This window comes from Fulmarus glacialis, unplaced genomic scaffold (genome assembly GCF_000690835.1).
Source record: "Fulmarus glacialis isolate BGI_N327 unplaced genomic scaffold, ASM69083v1 scaffold10309, whole genome shotgun sequence".
NCBI classification, from domain to species: Eukaryota; Metazoa; Chordata; class Aves; order Procellariiformes; family Procellariidae; genus Fulmarus; species Fulmarus glacialis.
The window spans coordinates 44,558-64,606 of NW_009231392.1; the positions used below are offsets into that span (position 1 = coordinate 44,558).

The following is a 20,049-nucleotide window of genomic DNA, read 5'->3' on the forward strand; positions in this document are numbered from 1 at the left end:
CTTTTTGCTGTGCTACAACATGTTTGAACAGGTACTAAGATACAAACAAGTCTTGGCCCCATCTCATACAGAATGGATTGGTTGCAGATGTTCTCCTGCAAGCTACATCTTGCCTCCTGCAAGAGCATTCATCTCCAAAACACATCATTTCACCTACTTTGCCTGAAGCCAAAACTCAAAGGTTATTTAATTTTTAATTTTTTTTTTTTTTTTATTAACTCTAACATACCTACAGCTGTGCAAGCAAAACCCCATCTGGTTTTTCAAGGCACAAAGAGGCGAGCGACTAAGTTTAGATAAATGTAACCAAATTGGGGCAGTCATCTTTCTGTTCACCTCTGCAGCAGCCAACAGCAATGTCAGGGGTGCAATAAAACAAAATCCTGCTATATTTCAGAGAAGCCTGACATATTTCACTATCTTCCTAGGACAAGTCAGACATGAGCTCATACAGTGGCAGGTGAGTCAGTGACGAGTCAGACAAGAGCTCCTTAATTAAGCTTTAGGGGCAGATGATCCCTCGAAGGTGTAATCAGATTGGTATGGCCAGTGGAAAAAAAAAAAAAAATAAAAATTAAAAAAAAAAGCTGAGTGAACTGTTACACCCTTGCTGAGCCATGCCAGGCAGGCTGAAGGCAGCACGCTGCACAGAGCCGGAGAGCCCCCAGCACACAGGAATACCTGACCATCCTGCACCACTCCCTGGCCGTCAGCACCTGCCTGCATGCTCAGCCCTGCTTCTCCCAGGAGCAGAGAAATGCTGACTTCCCGAGCAAGCAGGTTATGCTGGGGTCACACTGCAGATGCGGCATGATCTGGGGGGTCCAGGGTAAGGTGCACCCAAGGAGTTTGACTTTCAGAGGCAAGGGGGTGGTTGGCAACAGCTCAGACCCGTGTGGTGGAGAGGGAAGTGGTCACAAGTTAGTCATTCCCAATCACTAACCAACAGAGTCCATCTTGGCCGCATGCTTTATCAGCTCTTCAAATGTTACTAAGCTACCCCACTTAGGAGAAAGACCCCATGAGTTCCATGTTTAGGAAGCTTCCCTGAAATAAGCTGCACACCACCAATCAGAATATCAGTGTATTGAAACAAAATAGCCCCATTAAACTGACTGCGATCAGCAGGGTGGCTAACAGCATCAGAGCATTTTTGCACTCGCAACGTCAGACATGCAGCATGGAAATGGTTTTCTTCCAGTGGTGTCCCTGCAAATTCAACCTGGAACCCAGCTTGCCTACGGAGCTGCTCTTCCCGTCAGCCAGGGACCATGCTGCAGCGCTCCCTCTGAATGCCAGCAGCACCAGAGCAACCCAGTTCTCCCCATTTGTATTTTGCACGGATCAGTCTGCTGAAAAACAAACCCAGAAAGACAGACTCCAACTTCTGTAGCCCTTTTGAGAGGCATGGCAAAGGAAACAGGCAAAAATGACTCATCAGAGAAGTCAGCACACAAAGGGGATGACAAATAAAGGTCAAATTTATTAATTCCTTATAGAAACTGTATTGTAAAGCAATCGGTCCACATGCTTTGTCTTTGTCAAACCTTACAGAACTAACGATGACTCTTCTGAAGCTTTTCCTAGGGGCCTCTACTTCCTTTATGGGTGCCAGTACTGCAAAAGATTTTAGTAGAATATCTAGAAATGCACAGACTGTTTTTTGTTGGAGTCCCCTTTGCTCATATGCCTAAAAGAGCCCACCGAGGATGGGTCAAAAAAAAAAAAAAAGATTAAGTAAGAGTAACACAAGCAGTTTGCAGCAGAAGAGGCAGGAGACAAGGAACTCATGGCAAAACCAGCCACCGCCTCGCTGATTAATGAACAGTGCTCGGCCACCCGAGAAACGTCTCACAGGAAGACTTTTTCTCTCCCACCCATGGTGATGCTGACGCTCAATGCAAAGAGAACGGGTGTACTGCCTGCCCCGAGAACACCCTCCAGCCTGGGCACCGAGCCCAGTGGCACCGCTCCCGTCCCTTCCCCACGGGAATCCCTTCCAGCCCCGCATTTTAAGGGGGTGGGGGGGGGTCCAAGGAGCTCCAGGTGCAGGTTTGATGGCAAACTGGGCTCACTCTGCTCCCGTTGCAAGGTCAGGAGGAAGTCAGCTCCCAGCCACAGCTCATGCGGTTGAGCTAATGAGCCCCGACAAGTGGCAGGGCAAGTTTGCTGAGGCTCGGCACCGCAGCTAGCGTAGCAGTGCTGGTACAGCATCGTGCTCTGGCTACATAACAGGAAGAGGCTTTCCTTCATGCCATAGCCCTCAAACAGCCTCTGCGTCAGTAATTTTTACACCTGGTGGGCCTGACACCGGTAAAGCTCAAGATCTCAAACGGGGGAAGCAATAACCCAACCGGCACTCGGGCAGTTTCAAGCTTTAGCCTGGAGATATGTTTTGGTTCCTTCAAAAGTTAGTTTGTAAAAAGATTTCAGTGTCCTGTAAATAAGTCAAAAGAAGAGGCCTGAAAACTAAGGCTAGTGATACGGGATGCACAGCAAGCAGCAGTCCCCAGCTGTCCCCCCCAGGCATTTCACATCAGGGGTCTAAGTGTTATACAACACAGGATCATGGTGACACAGTCCCAGATTTGAGGGTGAGTGTGTGGAAAGGGAGAAGAGGGTGAATGGAGGCAGAGGGAATGACTTGCACAACGTTACCCAGATTACATCTAAATCACAGGGCAGGACAGCTCTGAGGCTGGGCTCGGAGTCAAATCCGCTGCTTGTCGGTGCTGCTCCCCAGCAGGACATCTCCGAGCAGCACGGCTTCTCTCCCCAGGAGGAAAGCCTGGTGCACACCGGGGCACACAACAGGCGGGGAGGAGAGCCCCGAGTGACGGCCTCTGCAAGGACGCTCCTGAAAACAGGAGCATCTTCCTGAAAGAAGAGGGGAGGGCGATGCGAGACAGCATGGCCATCACAGCTAACGGAGAAAACAACAGAGCCAGAAAATTTAGACCCAAGTCCCATCTCATTCGTTCAGGAAAGACAGGTCGGCCTTCAAGTCCTGCTTTCCTGCGTTTCCTCAAGCACAGTTTTCAGCTTTCTGTAAAGCTGAATTTAGATGAATTTCAGCAGCTAACACGTATCAGCAGATCATAAAACACTCCTTTTTATCAGGCAAGTAATATTTTGCTCTCCTTAAAAAAACACTTCCATAGAATACATCTGAAAAAACGAGTGATAAGTAGCACTCTCCTCCTGTGGCTCCACCGAGTTTTGCTCCAAAGCTTAAGTGTTATCTTTAACAACTGGAAATGATAAAGTTTGTATCAATACTCAGGTCTATTTGCAAGAGGATCTAAGCTCTTATTTGGGTAGCTATCCTATTGTGTTTACAATAACAAGTCTGACACGCCTGCACATAGCAAAACCTCATGAAAAGATTTCCATTGCATAATAAAGTTCATGCTCTTTCATACAGAAAGCCATCCCTACGCAGGACACCTCTTTTTTAAACAAAGTAGGACATTTCTTCATAGCATATGGTCTGCCAAGCACTGGAGCTGAACCCTCAGCGTACAGCACACCACCAATGCAACACACACAAAATTATCCTTGCTGCAGTACACCACCGAACTGCTGCTTGTTCTGTACCAACTTGGCAGGGAAATAATATCTATGACAACTGTGATATTTCAGCTGACCTAAGGAAAGAAATTATCATCTCCAAGGGCGGTCTTTGTCTGCAAGGTGAGCAGTACCTCTTGCACCAGCCTACCTGAAAACCTTTACCCAAAAGTAACTTATTAAAGTCACGCAAATATTTTTTTGCACAAAGTTTTTTGTGGGATTGAAATATCTTCTAACAGTGCTCAGTTGACACAGTTTAAGCTATACAGGTCAATGGTATGGAGGAAACTGGCAACTTTTTAGGAAACCCTCCTTGCCCCAGAGTGGGCTGCCTCTCTTCTGGCCCAGCTTGCCGTGACCTCTGGAAAGGTAAGGAGGCGACTCTGCCGATGCCTCGTTTGAGCTCTGCCGCGCTGCTTTGCATGCTTAGCACTTGTGAAGTCCAAGAGAGCTCAGCAGCTTTTACAAGCCAGATTAGAGGCAGTCCCCATGCTGAACACTACCCAAAAAAAAAAAAAAGGCATTACAAAAATAGGCAAAAAAACCCACTCCAGAAAACTACTAGTTTGGAAATTTTGGCACTTCTGGCGCCTTGGTTCCCCTTCTCTAAAATGGCGACTACGCTCCTTATTTGCCTACCAAGCAAAGGTGTTTGCTGATTAGGGAAGTAATGTTTGTGCAGCACTTTGAAGATTTAAAGTACTACATTAATCCTACATGTTGTTCTTACTAGAAGCCAATTTTTAACTAAGAGGAGGAAAAAAAAAAAAAGAAAAAGGTGATTTAAATAGTGACCCTCCCCTCCTTCAAGATGTTCACTCATCTCCCAACATCAGCTATTCTTATCTGTAAATGTTTTTTTAACCCTTCCTTCTCATAGTTCTCAGAAACCACAAGTCTCATTCAGCTTTTATTTGAAAAATGGCTTCTTTCCAGGCTGTGGCTGTTTCTTGTAAAGTTAATTCCTTTGGTAATACTGCTGGAGGCGCATTGGTATGTTTGGTGTGTGTGTGTATACATATATATTTTCCCCCTTTTCACACGGTGTTGTTTTTATATACGTGTAGTGAAAGATACCTAATCCAGGATTATGATTCTCTTTATTCCTTTCTCATGAAAGTAGGTGGGGCTTTTTTGTGCAAGTTGCATTGATGAAAATTATGTTTAATTAACACTTTTTCCTCTCCACATAGGCAAAAAAAATTCTCATTAAGAACCAAAAAAGTTTCTTGCACTTAATTCTCTCCCTCTGAATTTTTCTTCAAAAATAATTAAAACCTTAAAACAAATTTTCTGAAGGGAAAAAAAAAAAAAGAAAATAAAAAAGTGTGATGCTAGTACAACTAGAAATTTCTTGTGCAAAACAGCAGAGGGATCTTCTGCCCCTGTGGAGGACACAACCCCTCCCCATGACTACTTTCTCCATCCTCGTGTGTCTGACTTTAACGTCTCAGCGTTTTTCACTTGCAGATCCTGGGAGACCTGTAGCTCTAACTGGTCTCCTGTTACACTGGGAGAGAATCAGCCACAAACATAGCAACCAAGAGGCTAAATCCTAGTTGAAAGAGAAGGACATTCACACCACCTGAAGCCTGCTTTCTTTCAGCAGGTTGGGTGTGCTGGTGCCCAACACTAACTGCTCTTGGAAGAACCGAGCACACACCACTGCAAGTCAGGGGACCCAAATTTTCTGTCCCAGTGCCGAAGGCACCACTTCATATAATCAGAAAGTAAATAACTTCTGCTCTCATCCTTCCTGGGCACTGCTAGCTGCGTGGGGTACAGACTGCCCCTTACAGCGTGCTCTTACACCACAGCACGGCTCTGTCATCACGGAGGGCGCTGGTCCAATAGAGAGCAGATAGCAAAACTCCTCACTGCAATGACAGCAGTTTATATAGGGAGGCTATACTGCCTTGGTAGGCTTTAGAAAACAATAAAGGATACAAAAAGGAGAAGAAAAAAACAAGACAGCTCACATCACAGGACATTTTCTGGAAACCATTACACAGGTCTGTAGAGCTGCTTGTAAGGAGTAACAGAAGAAGATAACTGCTATTAAAACCAAAATATACATGACGAAGAGGTTAGGGGGAAAAAGCACAATTACATTCTAATGGGAACCTAATGCACTCAGATCTCCTTCTACTCAAGCATAAAAACCCAAACAGAAGCCAGCAGGCCCCTCCTGGCTGGTTCTCACAGGTGAACTGGTTCTTCCCAGCTTTGCTAGCTTGAAAACACCTCCCTGCCGTGAGAAAGGCACCTCCTTCAAAGACAACAAGCCCGGCTCCTCTCTTTCCAGGTAGATGACCTAGGACAAGTTACATATGCCTCAACAACCTTAGTAATATCACACAGAGGGAAACACACTTGACAAGGTCTTCAAGCAGGAAAGCGTGATCACAACCTCTGTGCACGAGAACGATGGTGGCTACTAACGCCCGCCCTGCCTCCCTGCCTGCTCCATGCCAAGAGGCAGCGTGCGCTGGAAACAGCCTCTTCAGGCAGGCATGGCTGCAGAGAACTTGAGGAAGCCAAATCTTAGCCACTTCTCACCCGAGACAAATGCCCAAATATGGAAGCGCTCCTGCTTCGCTGAGATCAGTGGGGAGCCAAGCCCTTAGCTCACACCATTGCATCAGCTCTTGCAGCCTACGGCGTGTGCATCTGAAGGCTGCTACCCCATCTCCTTCTCCGGTGCCTTCTCCTTCTGGATCGCTTCTCTCCCTTTGGATTACAGGCATCGTTTCCCTTCCTCACTCCTGCTGTAACAAGGAGGGTTATCACCAGCAAAATTAACTTTGCTGGGTGACCAGCTGGGCTGAAGAGAAAGCCTGCGTTTAGAGGCAGGAAAGGTTTAGCAGAGTGGCCAGGAGGTGACAGATTTCCGTGCTTGATGAGGTCTGCAGACCCTCTGCACAAATGGCTCTGTCTTTTACAAGGACCCTTCTCAGCTGCCCCGTGCAAACAGCTAAAGCCTACATCATTGCGGACTGGGAGCCTCTGACAACAGGGAAATTCAAAATCCTGTAACAAGACCACTTCCATTCCCCTTCTCCACGCAGCTTTAGAAATAATACTAAATGGTAAAATTGGAAAGCTCACATTGCACTGACCAACACACCACCAAGGAATAACAAAGCTAGGATTTCACATGAACACTTAGCACGGCTCCACATGTATGTTCATTGGGAGAGTCACCGTCCTTTAAAAAAAAAAGTTTTCATGTGTGATGCAGAGAGATAATCAGCAGCCAGGACAATACTGGACATTACCACTGTTATTGAAACAATGCGCTATTTGAAGAGATTATTTAAGAGAACACTGAACATGTAATTAAGGACTGTTGAGTCAAGGCGATGTGCACATCTAATTGCCCTCTCACTGCTTCACTATGCTTGTGCACGGTCCTCTAATTCATTTTATAGAGATTGGGAAAAAAAATTCCCAATTTTACCAGGTGGTTCAGGACATGGAATATATTTAAAGTGAAAAAGGAATGAATCAATCCTAAATAAGAAGACTGAGATAGCCCAACCAAGGAATCTGTAACTCTTAACCACAGAAACCTGTTATTGCTCGCGTGGACTAATTTAAGTGCATTCCTTTCACCTTCCTTAAAATGCAGCTTTTCCAAATCCATTAACTCCAGCCAGCACAATCCATTTACTTGCTTTCAAGCATGTTGCACAGGCTGTTATCCAGCTTTGCTAGCAGAAAGAGTCCAAAATCTGAGCATTTTCTTATAGCTGTAGGTATAGCTGAGTTTACTGAGAACAGGAGAACCAGTGAGCCTGACTGGAACACAGATTGCAGCTTTGCAGAGCTTCGTGTTTCATAACAAAAGCCCTGCAAGGACCAACCCAGCTCAGCTCCAACCTACTGCAGGGCATGAGAATAAACTGCTAAACTCAGATGTTGCCAACACTTGAATTATGCAAGTCTTGCAGGGCTGGGTGTCTGTCTTCAGCAGAATCAAAAATTTGCAAATAAATTTCAGTTTTCATTTAAAAACTTAAAGCTATTTCTGCCTTCTTTTTCCTTAACCCTCGTGACTAGCAAGAAAAGCTTTAAAAGATTTAGTAGATGCACCCTAAAGGCTCAAAAACCTGGGGGAGAATAAGAAGAACCTGTTTGTCTTTTAAAAAGAGTCTTATGACTTATAAGGTGGTATCTTGCTTATGGGGATGGGTGGATCCGATTCATTTTTTGATAGCTTGTGTTTGGCAGTAATGTTAACTTTTACTTACCTTGACATACAATTTTAATTTTTACTTTCCTACTGCAATCATGTTCTTCCCCATGTAACAGGTTCTGCTAGCGACAGGTGATTGCCAAATCTTTTTTTAGGGGGAAAAGCCAGTGCAGTTGTTTATTTATTTATTTGCACTCAGAGTGGGTGGGGAAGATCGGCACACAACTTACTTCCACAAAGAAAAAAGTCTGAGGTGGCACACTTTTGAAATGCCTTGTTTTCTTCTGCTGCAGAAATGGGAGGAGATATGGCAAGGCATGGGAATATGGGAATTCTCGTGGAGGAAATATCCCACAATAAATGGCACAGTTCTGGATAAGTTCTTACTTCACCCAATTCATAGGGCTTCTCGCTCAATCTCAACAACCCACTCTTTATCTCAGCATTACAAAATGATATCTGCTTGTTCCTTCACAGCATGGTTTTCAAGAAGGGTTTATTGTACCATGAGTATGCATGTGAGAAACTTTGTTCAATTCAGACTACTAAGGCTTTTGTTTTTAAACACTTCAGTGGAGTTTCAATTGTTAAAGATTTTCCTTCTGAAAAGACTGATTAACCTGCTTATATTCTTACTTGTGTTCTCAGGTCATTAATTAAAAAAAAAATAATCAAGGATGCTTACAAAGTCCTCTGCAATCCAATCTCAATTTGTCATCATTAATTAGTTCATCATTGCATACAAATGAAGAGCTAACCTGATTAGACAGCATGTTTTACTGGAATTCCTACTTAAGGTCATGAAAGACTTCAGAGAGAAAATCTGTAATATTTTTGAAGTGAGCTGCTCATACATATGAAATCACCCTCTCACCTAGCAGCAGCTAGTGTTTCTCTCTATGATTTTTGGCCAGGTTTTTTTTCTTTTTTCCCCCTTTAATTAGGAGCCCATCACAAACCTGAGCAGAGCAATCCTGATGTTACACTCATCTCCCTCCCAGCATATCCTATACAAATACTGCTGATTTGGCTAAGGGTGCCCACTGTCCTAGGACAATAGAACAAGTCTGCAGAACTTGGAGGTGGGGGGAGAGGAGGGGAAAGGGAAGGGAAAAAAAAACAGTTTTAGGAAAAGATATGATTCCAGAGCTGTCTTCAGAGACATAGCATTTAGGTACTCAGTGAGTACCCTCTCTCCTTTCCCCCACCTCCAAAAGAAGTGACCTCGGGATCTACACGTGATTCCAGATTATTGCCTCCAAAGCACACAGATTGGGAGCTAAATGCACAAAGTGGCCAAGAAATCTGAAGCATCTTCACAGGTCTCTAATCCTTCCATGAAAGCCGCTCTTGCTTTTTTAGAGAAATAACCCAGTCCTCTTACCAAGCCCACAACGTTCGCTCCCACGACCTAGTCTAACATGACTCAGCCTAGAAGCTCAGAGGAGCTCCAGTGAAGCATGCTGTCAGCCAGGGCAGCAGATCCCCTGCCAGTCACCACCGAGCCTTCCCAGCAGGGCAAGGTGGGTCAGCCTGGCTCATCCTCTCCCAAACAGGGGAAAGTGCGATACAATGGATTTCCTTATTTAATACTGTTGCCCTGGGGAACAGCAAGAGGGGAAAAAAAAAAGAACTAAGAAACAAGGCTTTCAAGTTTTGGACTCTTAATAAGGGTGGGGCCATCAAGTAATTAAACTTTTAATAGGTCACTGCAGTGGAAGAAACTCTTCCAGTTGGGTAAGTTCCTAATCCATCATTAAAAAAAAAAGACGACAGGCATTAATCAAAGCATATGAAGTCACATGGGGGGGGATGAGCAACTCCAAGAACTTGCTCTTGCTGAGAGGATGGGGCAATCACTCCTCCTTTCATCAACATTTCACGCATGTTTCCACATTTCTCAGGAAGGCAGCAGGAAAGAGAGCCTTCACGTCCTTCCCCACCCACCCCACTGATAAAGCTGTCGAAGGCATATTACCAACTGCTCAAGAGCCCATGTGAAACGAGTTGGTGGATTAATTAGCAGAAGGGCAGAGCTCCGAAGATGGAAAGATGCTCTGCTGTGAAAGGCGTATTGATTGAAGGTCCCCAGCCACCACCGCAAGACTGTCATCATCCACTGTGAGCGCGCAGCACACTGCTAGCTCCTGCATGAGCAGCTAAATCTAGGTCACTTGGCTCAGCACAGGGGCACCTGGACCGTGCTTGCTCCTCCCTGATCAGAGACCTGTTTGGGACCCTGTTCCTTTAGTAAAATAGACGGACTTATCCCTAGACAGACTGCAAGAAGTACAGGGAGCACATCTTCATCTGTTGATAGCACAGTCCACATCAGGGCAAAAGAAAAGGAGGGGAAGCAAAACGTGCCTGCCCCCAGGCTGCACACGTTTGGCAACTGTAGTCACCAAGGAGCAATTTTATTTATTTCTTTTTAAAGCCAGCATGTAATCTGATCTTTGACTACTACTCAGATCTACATTAAAACTCAGCCTCCACTTCCACCCCAGAAAGCCACTATCACTACAGTGAAACATCTCGAGTGCTTGCTTAACTTTAAGCTCGCACGTCTTCAGCTCTGCTGGAACAGCCTACTACATACGTTCAAACCTCATTTCAAAAGACCACTTTTCGTAGTTGAAAGGACAGCATCAAACACTCTGGTTCCCTGCAGCTGCGTTAGATAATTCTTTGTACCATACGTATCAAAAGAGAGCGTTTTTTCATATCTCCTTCAAAGGACCCTCTCCAGAGCAGTCTGCAAAAATCCAAGGGCAGCATTTTCTTGCTCTGAGAAATGGAAAGTAGAACTGACTGTCGATTTCCTTACTTAAAGGGAAGTGAAAATTAATAGTGTGTGTAGTGTAAGTGAAGAAACCTGGACATGACAACAAGCATGAACTACAGCAGGGCATCACTCCCAATGCAGATAAGGAAAAGGTACAATTTCAACCTCACTTAAAAATCCTTCACCTTTTATGCATAAACAAATGAAATATGTGATCTTGAGCAGACCTATCACATTTTAACCCCATGAAACACAAATTCCTGAACAAAGTTATTGTAACCAGTTTTAGACAAATTTTAATGGAAAAGGCTTTCAAACTATAAAGGATGCAAACTTACAGTGATTTACTGTTATCTGGTATCTTTTTCCAGAGTGGAGCATATGGGCTCTGCTGCTTTGCTGGCAGCAGTGGCTGGGAGTTTGTTTGTTAGTTGCAATTCCTGCTAGATTTTATTTAAATTTGAGATCAAAGTAGTTTCTCAGATTAAAAAAGAAAAAGCCCCACACAATTTTAATGCTCTTAGCTTTTGGTAAAAAGTGTATCTTTTTTTCTTTAAAAAAAAAAAAAGTTAAAAAAATTGAGTCCCTGTTTTTATTCAGGTAGCATGAGGTAGGGCATTACTCACTGCACCTACTCCAAGTGCCTGAAGGTGAGGAAGGCAAGTATTGAACATCTTTAAGACAGCAATATTCTCCACTGCAAACGTCTCTACTCTAGAGCCCTAAACCACAACAGGACATACAGCTCCAGCAGTGCTGTGTCCTGGGCTACAAAGTTCCTAGAGCTTGAATAATCACACCAGCTCCCCCAAAAATCAAGAGCTGGGCTTCAAGTTTCAAGGTCCATACATTTTTTTTAATAAGAAAGGGACTATTCTGACAGCAAGAACAGTGTTAAGCTTAAAAAAAAAAAAAAAAAACAACACCAAACAAAAAACCCCCCAAACCCCCCCCAAATACCACAGGGCTGACCCGAGCTGGTGACACTGGGGTTCCCAAACCAGCTGCAAGAGGGGAAGGACATGGAGGAAGAGAAAGCCCCACACTCCATGGGTCGGAGCAGGGAGCACCACCTCCATCCTGCTGGCACAGCCCCGCATGCCAAACCTTACGCAAACTCATGGAAGCTGAAGAAAGCAAAGGGAAGAGCTGAAGCCATGCTTATACCCACCCCATGTTTTACTCCAGCACACACCTGCTAGACCCAAATGCGGAGTCACTGTTTCATCACATACGGTCTTTAGGTGACTGTCTTTTTGCAAGGCATTTTGTTCACCTGGAATTTAGTGATATTATTGGGGGTTAAATTCCCACCACACCCTCCCAGTGCCGCCAAGATAAATCTCTCCCTTCTGTGTGATATGTCACGCACTGAAGAGGACACGGGTCACACTGTTCTTGCACAAGCTGGGTATGTATCATACAAATAACGTCACTAGTAGCATCAGGACCGAAGCCAGAGAAGGAGCAAAGCGATGCTGCATCCTTACCGTCCACGTTGCTGACTTTGCTGTGCTGGACTGTTGAAATGATACATCGAAGCTGTGAGGTCCTGGGTAGTCTGTGTTGGAAGGGATGGCTGGGGAGGGCGAGAGGGCGTCAAAAGTTGAGCTGGGCTGGGCATAAGGTGAAGGGGCCGTGACGCTGTTCTGCGCGTGCTCCGTGTTGTAGGGGCTGGTGGAGGAAGAGCCATTCTGGATCTGCTGGTCCATGCTGTTCAGGAGCCCCAGGTTCGTGTACTGTGGCTAGAGGCAAAGAGATGCACAGAAGTGTTACAGAAGCAACATTAGCACAGACTGGCTAGCCATGGCATGGCCTTCACGATGGAGGATGCACAGCATGATCTCAGCACCATCGAACATATGTCACACTAAGAGGACGGAGATTTGCAAAGGATATACCCCATTTTACATCAGTGACTGAAACAGAAAGAAGTAAAGCTTTTCACAGCCACACAGTAGATCAACAGCCGAGCTGGGAAAAGAGCTTGCCGTTAACAAGAAGGTGATTCACAGGGCAGCAAGCCATCACGAGGAGACAGGCTCCCTATGTCTAGCAACACTCAGACCGAGACCCTTTTGAAGAGCCTGCTATAACCTGATAAAAATCACCAGGTTCATTACAGTGCAATTGGCTCTAGCTTGTACAAGGCTGCATCGTCTCTCATGGTCTCATGCTCTACACAAAGACTGATCCTCCTTTTGTGGATCCGATCCTGCTATGCACAGTGACATTTAGGAACTCTAACTCTGCACTGAAGTAGTGACTCACTGAAGAAAAGGTTTATAGCACTTAACCAGGTTGCACCATGCACTCAATTCCCAGTGACCGGTCCCAGACAGTAGTAGAGAGGAATTAAAGGTCTCGTCAAGCAGCATGGTAGCTCACAGCACGGTAGCTCGCAGCATGAAGGTTTCCCCACATACTTAAGCAGCAGCAGTTACACAGTGTGTAGCACCTAAATGAGCAGACGTGACTGAGCCCCAAAAGTAGCCTTCAGGTACAAATGACATATGAAACAACTGAAGACATCAAAAACGAAGGCTAGACAACGGAGTACAGAAAGGTAGAGGTTAGATCAGGGAGAGGTTAGCAGAAAATCACATGTCTAATGCCCTAAATTTTATGTGCAGCCCTGGTCCCCCATCTCAAAAAGATGGGGGAACAAATTTCAGAGAAAGATGACAAGAATGAGCAAACTCTTTCAACACCTTCCTGTAATGCAGCGGCAGAAGACAACTTTTCAGCCTGGAAAAGAGACAATAAGGAGAGAGGTGGAACACAGTAAGACAGAAGTGGATAAATTCCTAAACAATACAGAAAAAAGCAAATAGGAAATGAATATTCATGCTTTCTTAATAGAGGAGTTAGGGGACAAAAAACCATCTTGAGCAGGATTTTGGTTTAAACACACACAGAGTGGTTCTTCATAAAGTCCACATATAAACATGGATTTTCTGCCACAAAATGCTGCAGATACTAAAAGCCTACGTAGGTTCAAAAAGGCATCAAACAATTTCTGCTGCAGAAAAATCCATCAAGGCAGCATATCTGTTTTCAAAATTCTGAAGCACAAGCAGTTGGAAGCTGGGAAAGTACTCTGGGGAGAGAGAGTTACACAACCGCCCCAATATTTTATTCCTCCAAAGGACCCAGCATTGGCCACAGAGACAGGGCAGCAGGTGAGTGGTACATGGGGTTCAGCCAGGTGCACGTAGTCTCATCCTTGTGTGTGTCCGCAGGGCATTGTTTGTGCCCAGCTTAGGGAGAGCAGCATCCAAAAGGTTTGTGGTACCCACCCTGACAGCTTTGGGATCACCCAGGAATATGCAGCAATAGATACACCTGGTTCTGCAGTTAGCAGCTGACATGGCAGAAGGGACTCAGGCTCTTCCCTTTGTTCAAGGGTCCAAGAACCTCATGCCCCTCCACATCCTACGTCTTTCAATCCCATCCAGAGCCAGCAAGCTCATGTATCTCTCAGTATTTCAGCCAGTTTGCTCCAGACTTCCCTCTTCTTTCCAACAGTTGCTCCTTTTCCAGAGACAACTCTGTATTACTAGCCAAGCAGTAAAGGCTCCCCGAATCAGAGCACCAACAGCAAGACCCATAACAAAAAGCTTGCGTGATACTGCGAATCCCACCAGCCCTAATGAAGCTTCAAGCACATCATCACTCTTCCAAGGACCTGAAAGGGAATGGCACAAGCTACCTGCCGAGCTTCCCAGGGACCTTGGACAAGCCAACCCAGTTTCTCCAGTCATTTCAGCCATGGAGGAAAACAGGCTGGTCCCTTTGCAAGGATGAAGTACCCTCCCTACACCCAAACACTTCGTGCTCTCAGGTGTCCTTCCAGAAGAGGAGGAGGTAGAGAAATTTGAGCCACCAAATAGAGCTCTTCCTTAGGTTTCTGTCTCTTTTTCACTGGAAGAGGCTGATATTTTATGGGGTTTTAATTAAAAGCCAAGGTGAGCCTGGTGCTGTTGGGTCTTCAGCAAGGCACATCAGACTTTCCAGAGATGGACCAGCTTGCTAATACGAGGCGTGGTGGGAAGGAGAAGGTCTGTTGGGGAACGGCACAGAGAACTTCATTTTAGGAGCTGGGATGGTCTGCACGGAGAAGGGAGAGCTGGTTCCCTCCCTTGCTCTGCCAGCGACACACTGTGTCCTTGGGCAAGACACCTCGCCTCCCCCTCCACCCTCAGCCTACTTCAGCAGCAAGGTCTGCAGGGCAAGGATTGCTCCTCGCTATGTAAAAAGCGCTCCACTTAATGGGCCTCTGTTTTGTCTGAGGCCTTCAGGCAGCAGAGTAACAAAAGCAATTACATATTGAGTCCTAATCCTGGGTGAACCAGTGACTCTCTGTGTTGCCTCAGGTTAGTCATTTGCCCTCCCTGCCTCAGTTTCCCCATCTATAACAACAGGGATGTTACAGATGCCCAGCACCCCTGTTAGATGGGCAAGCAAGTATCTGCGATTGGACTCAAAGCATGCTAAATAGTTGGCATAGGAGAAAGTGATCCAGACTGGTTCTTCTCCTCCAAAAGGAGATGGCAACTTTGGCAACGCAGATGACAGTTATGTCTCACCTCCTGCAGGCTATTCAGCCAACTAAGACCAGTTTAACGGACGTTTGGTACATGTTTTCCCTTGAGGCTAATTCTGTATGGAAAGAGCCAGAATGCTGGTGTACTGCACAAGGAACAGTCTTTTTCCTGCTCAATAATTTTGTATTTAATCAAAAAACAAACCTCCCTGCCCTCCTGCCCCAGAATACCCTAATAGGACCTGAGGACTTCTCAAAAATGTAGAAGTATCACTCAGTTGTTTAATTTCTCATGGAGATTAGCATCAGACACACTCCCTAACCAGCAGAATGATGAAAAGACAGCTGTGATGAAAACAGTCTCCTAAACCAACTCAGACGTACAGACAGCAAAACAATAGTGTTTCAGCTTTCACTTAAAAACTATTCCCTCTAATCCCAGGCTGCTTAAGATGATGGAGAAAGATGGCCAAACGGGCAGTTGGCGTTAACAAGACAGCACAGTCTGGAAACGCTGAAGGTGCTGCTTAGAAGTCAATTTAAAAAAAATTAAATTTAAGTTATCCTTAAGAGAATCAAAGATCCTTTTCATTCCTTTCAGTCCAGGGACCATCTGTCTAAATGTTACCAGTGGAGCAGCCATTCCACCACATTTAAACACTCGCATGCCACAGCCAAATGCCATGTCCCCATTTGCTCTTTAAATAACTATTAATCTCCTTGCACTTATCCCCGCGCTGACACAAGCAGCTGTTGGACTCCCCTTCTCCCCCTCCGAGTCCCACCAGCCTTTCACCTTCCCTGGCCCCTTGCTCCCCTCCCCAGGCAGGTGCTCCATCCCCGGTGACAAACCCAGCCGTGAGGTTTGCGCGCGTACACGCACACACACACACACAGAGACACTCACACACACACAGAGACACTCACACACACACAGAGACACTCACACACACACAGAGACACTCACACACACAGACACACGAGCACTAAACCTCGTCTCGAAGCTATGCCCCAAGGCAGGCAGAGAGTTGTTTGCGCTCAAGGGGTCAACATCTGAATTGCTTGCAAGGCTTTTGGAGGAATCAGATAAAGCTTTCGGAGGCACACGCCTTCTGACAACACAACAATTAGAGGGGCAGCAGGCCCGGGGACGGCGCACGCAGGAATTCACCCGCCGCAGCCACAATAAAACCCCCCTTCGTCCCAGCCACGCTGTGGATGGTGAGAACAAAGAGTAAGGGGCTGCAGGCACGTCTGCAAGGCATCGCCCTCCAGGAGGGGTCTGCAGGGCGTGTGTTTGCACACACACAGCCTCCCTTCACCATTTACAGAAAGAAAGATGACAGCATTTAATTCAGAAATTAATTCTTGCTAGGTTGGTAGCCCAGATTTTAGCACGTGCTCGTGCTTTGCTGCAGGGTTGTTTTAAACAACTGCAGGATCTAATCCCACCACCGATTACTGGCAGAAGGAGAATGTTATTTGGTGGAAAGAAGAAAAATGCATGCAAAGCTGAAAGAACGGGTTATCTAATTTTCAGTGTTTTTGTTCTCTATTTTGTTGCCTCCGTCAAGTTTCTGAAACTATTAATATCACTGAGGCATTACAAAAACCTTCAGGCGAGTTTAACTGCAAATAATTAGAGAGCTACAATTAGATCTTACACTACATATTTTGGAACATCATTTCAACAATGTATCTTGAACTATCGGTTTCGCTTCCTACATCCCGTCAGCTTCACTTTCAAGTTTTCATGCTAACTCACGCTTTTAGATTAGGAAAGCCACGGTTTCACTGGAGAGGCTGCTGAATTAAAAACCAGACTGAAAACTACAGAATTGTTTAATCACAGTTCTGCTGTCAGAGCCTAAGGAACGCCATGGACAACGTAAGGCAGAAAGCCTCCTGACCCCAGCGGCTCCAGGGCACCTGCCACAAGAGGGCAATGCAAATGCTCCACCGCAGAGGGCAGAGCTGATGTGCTGGGGAAGATTCCCCTACCCACCCAAACTGGGGCCCTTCTTACCCTGCCCTGCAGCAAGAATCCACCCCTGGTTCTTTGGCCACAGCACGCTTTTAAGCCCATCATGTTAATTGATAAAGTTATGAGATAGATCTGCAAAGAGACCCCCAGTATGAAGGCACAAGGGAAGTAACGCAAGTGAAGAAAAGTTCTCAAGGGGACTTCCACACCAAAAATCCCCTAAAATACACACCTCCAGCTATTAACTACCCAGTTATCAACATTTCAGAGAAAGTTTTGAGAGTTTCTCCACTTACGAAAATAAAGGAAAAGTTACCATCTTCAGGTGTAGAACACCTAGATGCCTCTACCCCTATCAAAACCCTTCTCCATATCTTCAAAAGAACACATGCACCTACATCGTGCACACATAGCAACAAAATTTTAATTTTTACCACTGGATCTATGTGGCTAAAGAGCATTGTCCAGCTACTCAAAAATCTTTGCAAAACACCACCACTGGTGCTTATTCTCCAAAGATATGAGATGATGAAACTAATACAGTAAGCTACCATGGCTGTTAGCAATAAGATTTTGCAAGGCACTTTGCTAATTCTGTGCTTTGTTCTTAACTGCACCGCAACTGATGCACCGGGGCTAACAGTTGCAGGACTAGTAGAAACTAGTTTACAGTGATATTTCAGTGCTGGACCACGTAGAGATTCAGATTCCTGTTGGAGAACAGCTCTCTTAAGGGCAGCAGGATAGATGTCTTCCAGAGCGCTCAATGCCTATCCAAATCAGAAGACAGACACCTCAAATGTATCAAGAAAGATTTAAATCAACCTAGTTTTTCCAAACCTTCCTAGCAAAGGATTTTTCGTAGGTGGAAATAAAGCACTTAAGCTCAACAGAAGTGCTTCTATCATAATTATTAATCAAGATATCGCTGACTGCAAAACTGCGCAGCTTTGCCAGTTGCTCAGAAGGCAGCTGGTACAATACCCGATGTAGGCGCACTGCTTGTGCCATTACAAAGAAGTGCCAAGAAATAAAGGGCTCCACCCATGCCCCTCAGCTAAGATCAGGGCTGAAGCTGAAAGAGATATCTAACTCACTCATCGCAATGAAAGATGTGATTTGGTTTGCATCTCTAGCCTCTTTTCTCATCGAAAAAAAGAGAGACTGAAAAACTTCTTTATGCGTCAGACTTTCCACCCAGCTCACGTACACCTAGACTGTGCTCCTTTCAGAAGGAACAAGCTCAGTTTGGACATCACTCTGGTCCCCTCCAAGCCATGGGGGGAAGACGTATACAGTCATTTCAACACCAGCTCAGGCCCAGATCCCCGCGGAGAGCCGGCGGCAGGTCTCACAGCCTCTGCACTCCCCCCAGCTCTATTTCTAAAATGGAAACAAATCCTGTAGGTCTATTTTGAAGAGGTTTTCCCCAGAGCTATTGTGCAGCTAAATACATCAAACGCTCGGAAGCCCACAGATAAAATGATAATGTGCACCATATACTCAATGTGAAGAGCGAGGGAGCAAATAACTTTGGTTCAACCAAAGATATCAACAATTACCAAGATAGGTTCCCAGACACTATAGTTCCTAAGCTCTAATTACCATGTGTCATGGCTTTTAGCAGCATAACAAATCAATCTGCTTTGAGTAATCTTACTGTTGGGTCATTGCTTTTTCCAGGAAAAGAGGAGATTATTTCACATCCCAGTAGCATTACAGGTTCCCAGCATGATGGAGTGTGTTGGGCTAGAAGAGGCCCTGGAGTCAGTAACTCCTGTCCTGGCTATTAGACCCACTGCAGCATAACCAAACGTTTAATATCCCCTCAGCTCAATCCCACCTGTAAGTAGGGAGCACAAGTATTTCTCCATACTGTCTCTTGTATTATTTAGAAGGGGATCTATCTGGGATCTATTGGGCTATGCAATAAGCATGACCATGGCAATTCTAAGAAATTAAATTCCAGTATAGTAAAGGAAAAAAAAAAAAATTCTCCTTCCAAAGAAGGCAAGTCTCCTGTAAAAAAAAAGTGTGTTTATATATACTACCATCTTGGACTATATATATCTAGTCCTGTATAGGTGTTTCATGTGAAGTATTAAGATAACCCCAGCAGGTCACCTGGACAGCTTCCAACAGCACCTAAACACATAAAGCACAACCTAAAGAAAACAGAGTCTTTCATTTCACCCAGCTGGAAAGAAAAAAAGAAAGAAAGAAAAAAAGAAAAAAAAAAAAAAGAAAAAAAAGACGATACAAACCTGAAACAAACCAAAAAACTCAAAAAACCCAACCACAAGTGACCAACTGAAATCACGCTAAAGTTCAGATATGCAAGCTTAAAAAATTGCCTGCTCTGCCTACTTAACGCAGCATCCCTTCCCTTCAGCAGCTGCCAATCAGCCCTTTGGCCGTGGCCAGCTTAGCAGACAACACACCACCTATGCTAAACAGGAGAAATCAGTGCGTGTCAGTAATTTGCAAACACACACCATCACACTTGAAAAACACTATGGTTTGTATACTGGGGGGAGGGAGGAAAGTCTGGCTGATTTTCACTGGGATTAGCTATTCTGGTCTGCATGTCATGCCACATCTACACAAGCAGCATAATTTTAAGAGCCATACCCAGTAAGGCTGCAGCCCATGTGTTTCCACTCAGACACAGTTCTGTTGAACTCAGCAGAACTTCTTGTCCAAGTAAAAGTCCACATATGCAGGTATTTGTAGGCTTGGAGAACAAGACCGATTCGTGAAAAGCTACATGAGGGCAAGTTTCTGTCCACCCAGAAATGCTGTAAGCTTTGGAGTCGTGTTGTTCCCCCCAGCTGTAATTGTTTTCCTTTTTAGCTAAACTTTGAGGTTTTGCCCCTTGGTTAATTCATTTACTTTAACTCAGCAAGAAGTATTTTTCAGCCAGAAGCAGGGTGCCTTTTAAAACAAGCACAGCCCAAAGCAGG

At 45.1% G+C, this 20,049-nt stretch overlaps 1 protein-coding gene across 2 annotated transcripts in view; it reads right to left on the bottom strand.

Annotated features, from left to right (window-relative positions):
- The window catches only part of TP63 (tumor protein p63), a 69,944-nt gene that overhangs the window by 38,336 nt on the left and 11,559 nt on the right, over positions 1-20,049 (bottom strand). For both annotated transcript variants that reach the window (XM_009584555.1, XM_009584556.1), the window contains exon 2: positions 12,047-12,301. In XM_009584555.1, coding sequence (XP_009582850.1) covers positions 12,047-12,301 — 255 coding nt within the window. The remainder of the gene's footprint in view (positions 1-12,046; positions 12,302-20,049) is intronic.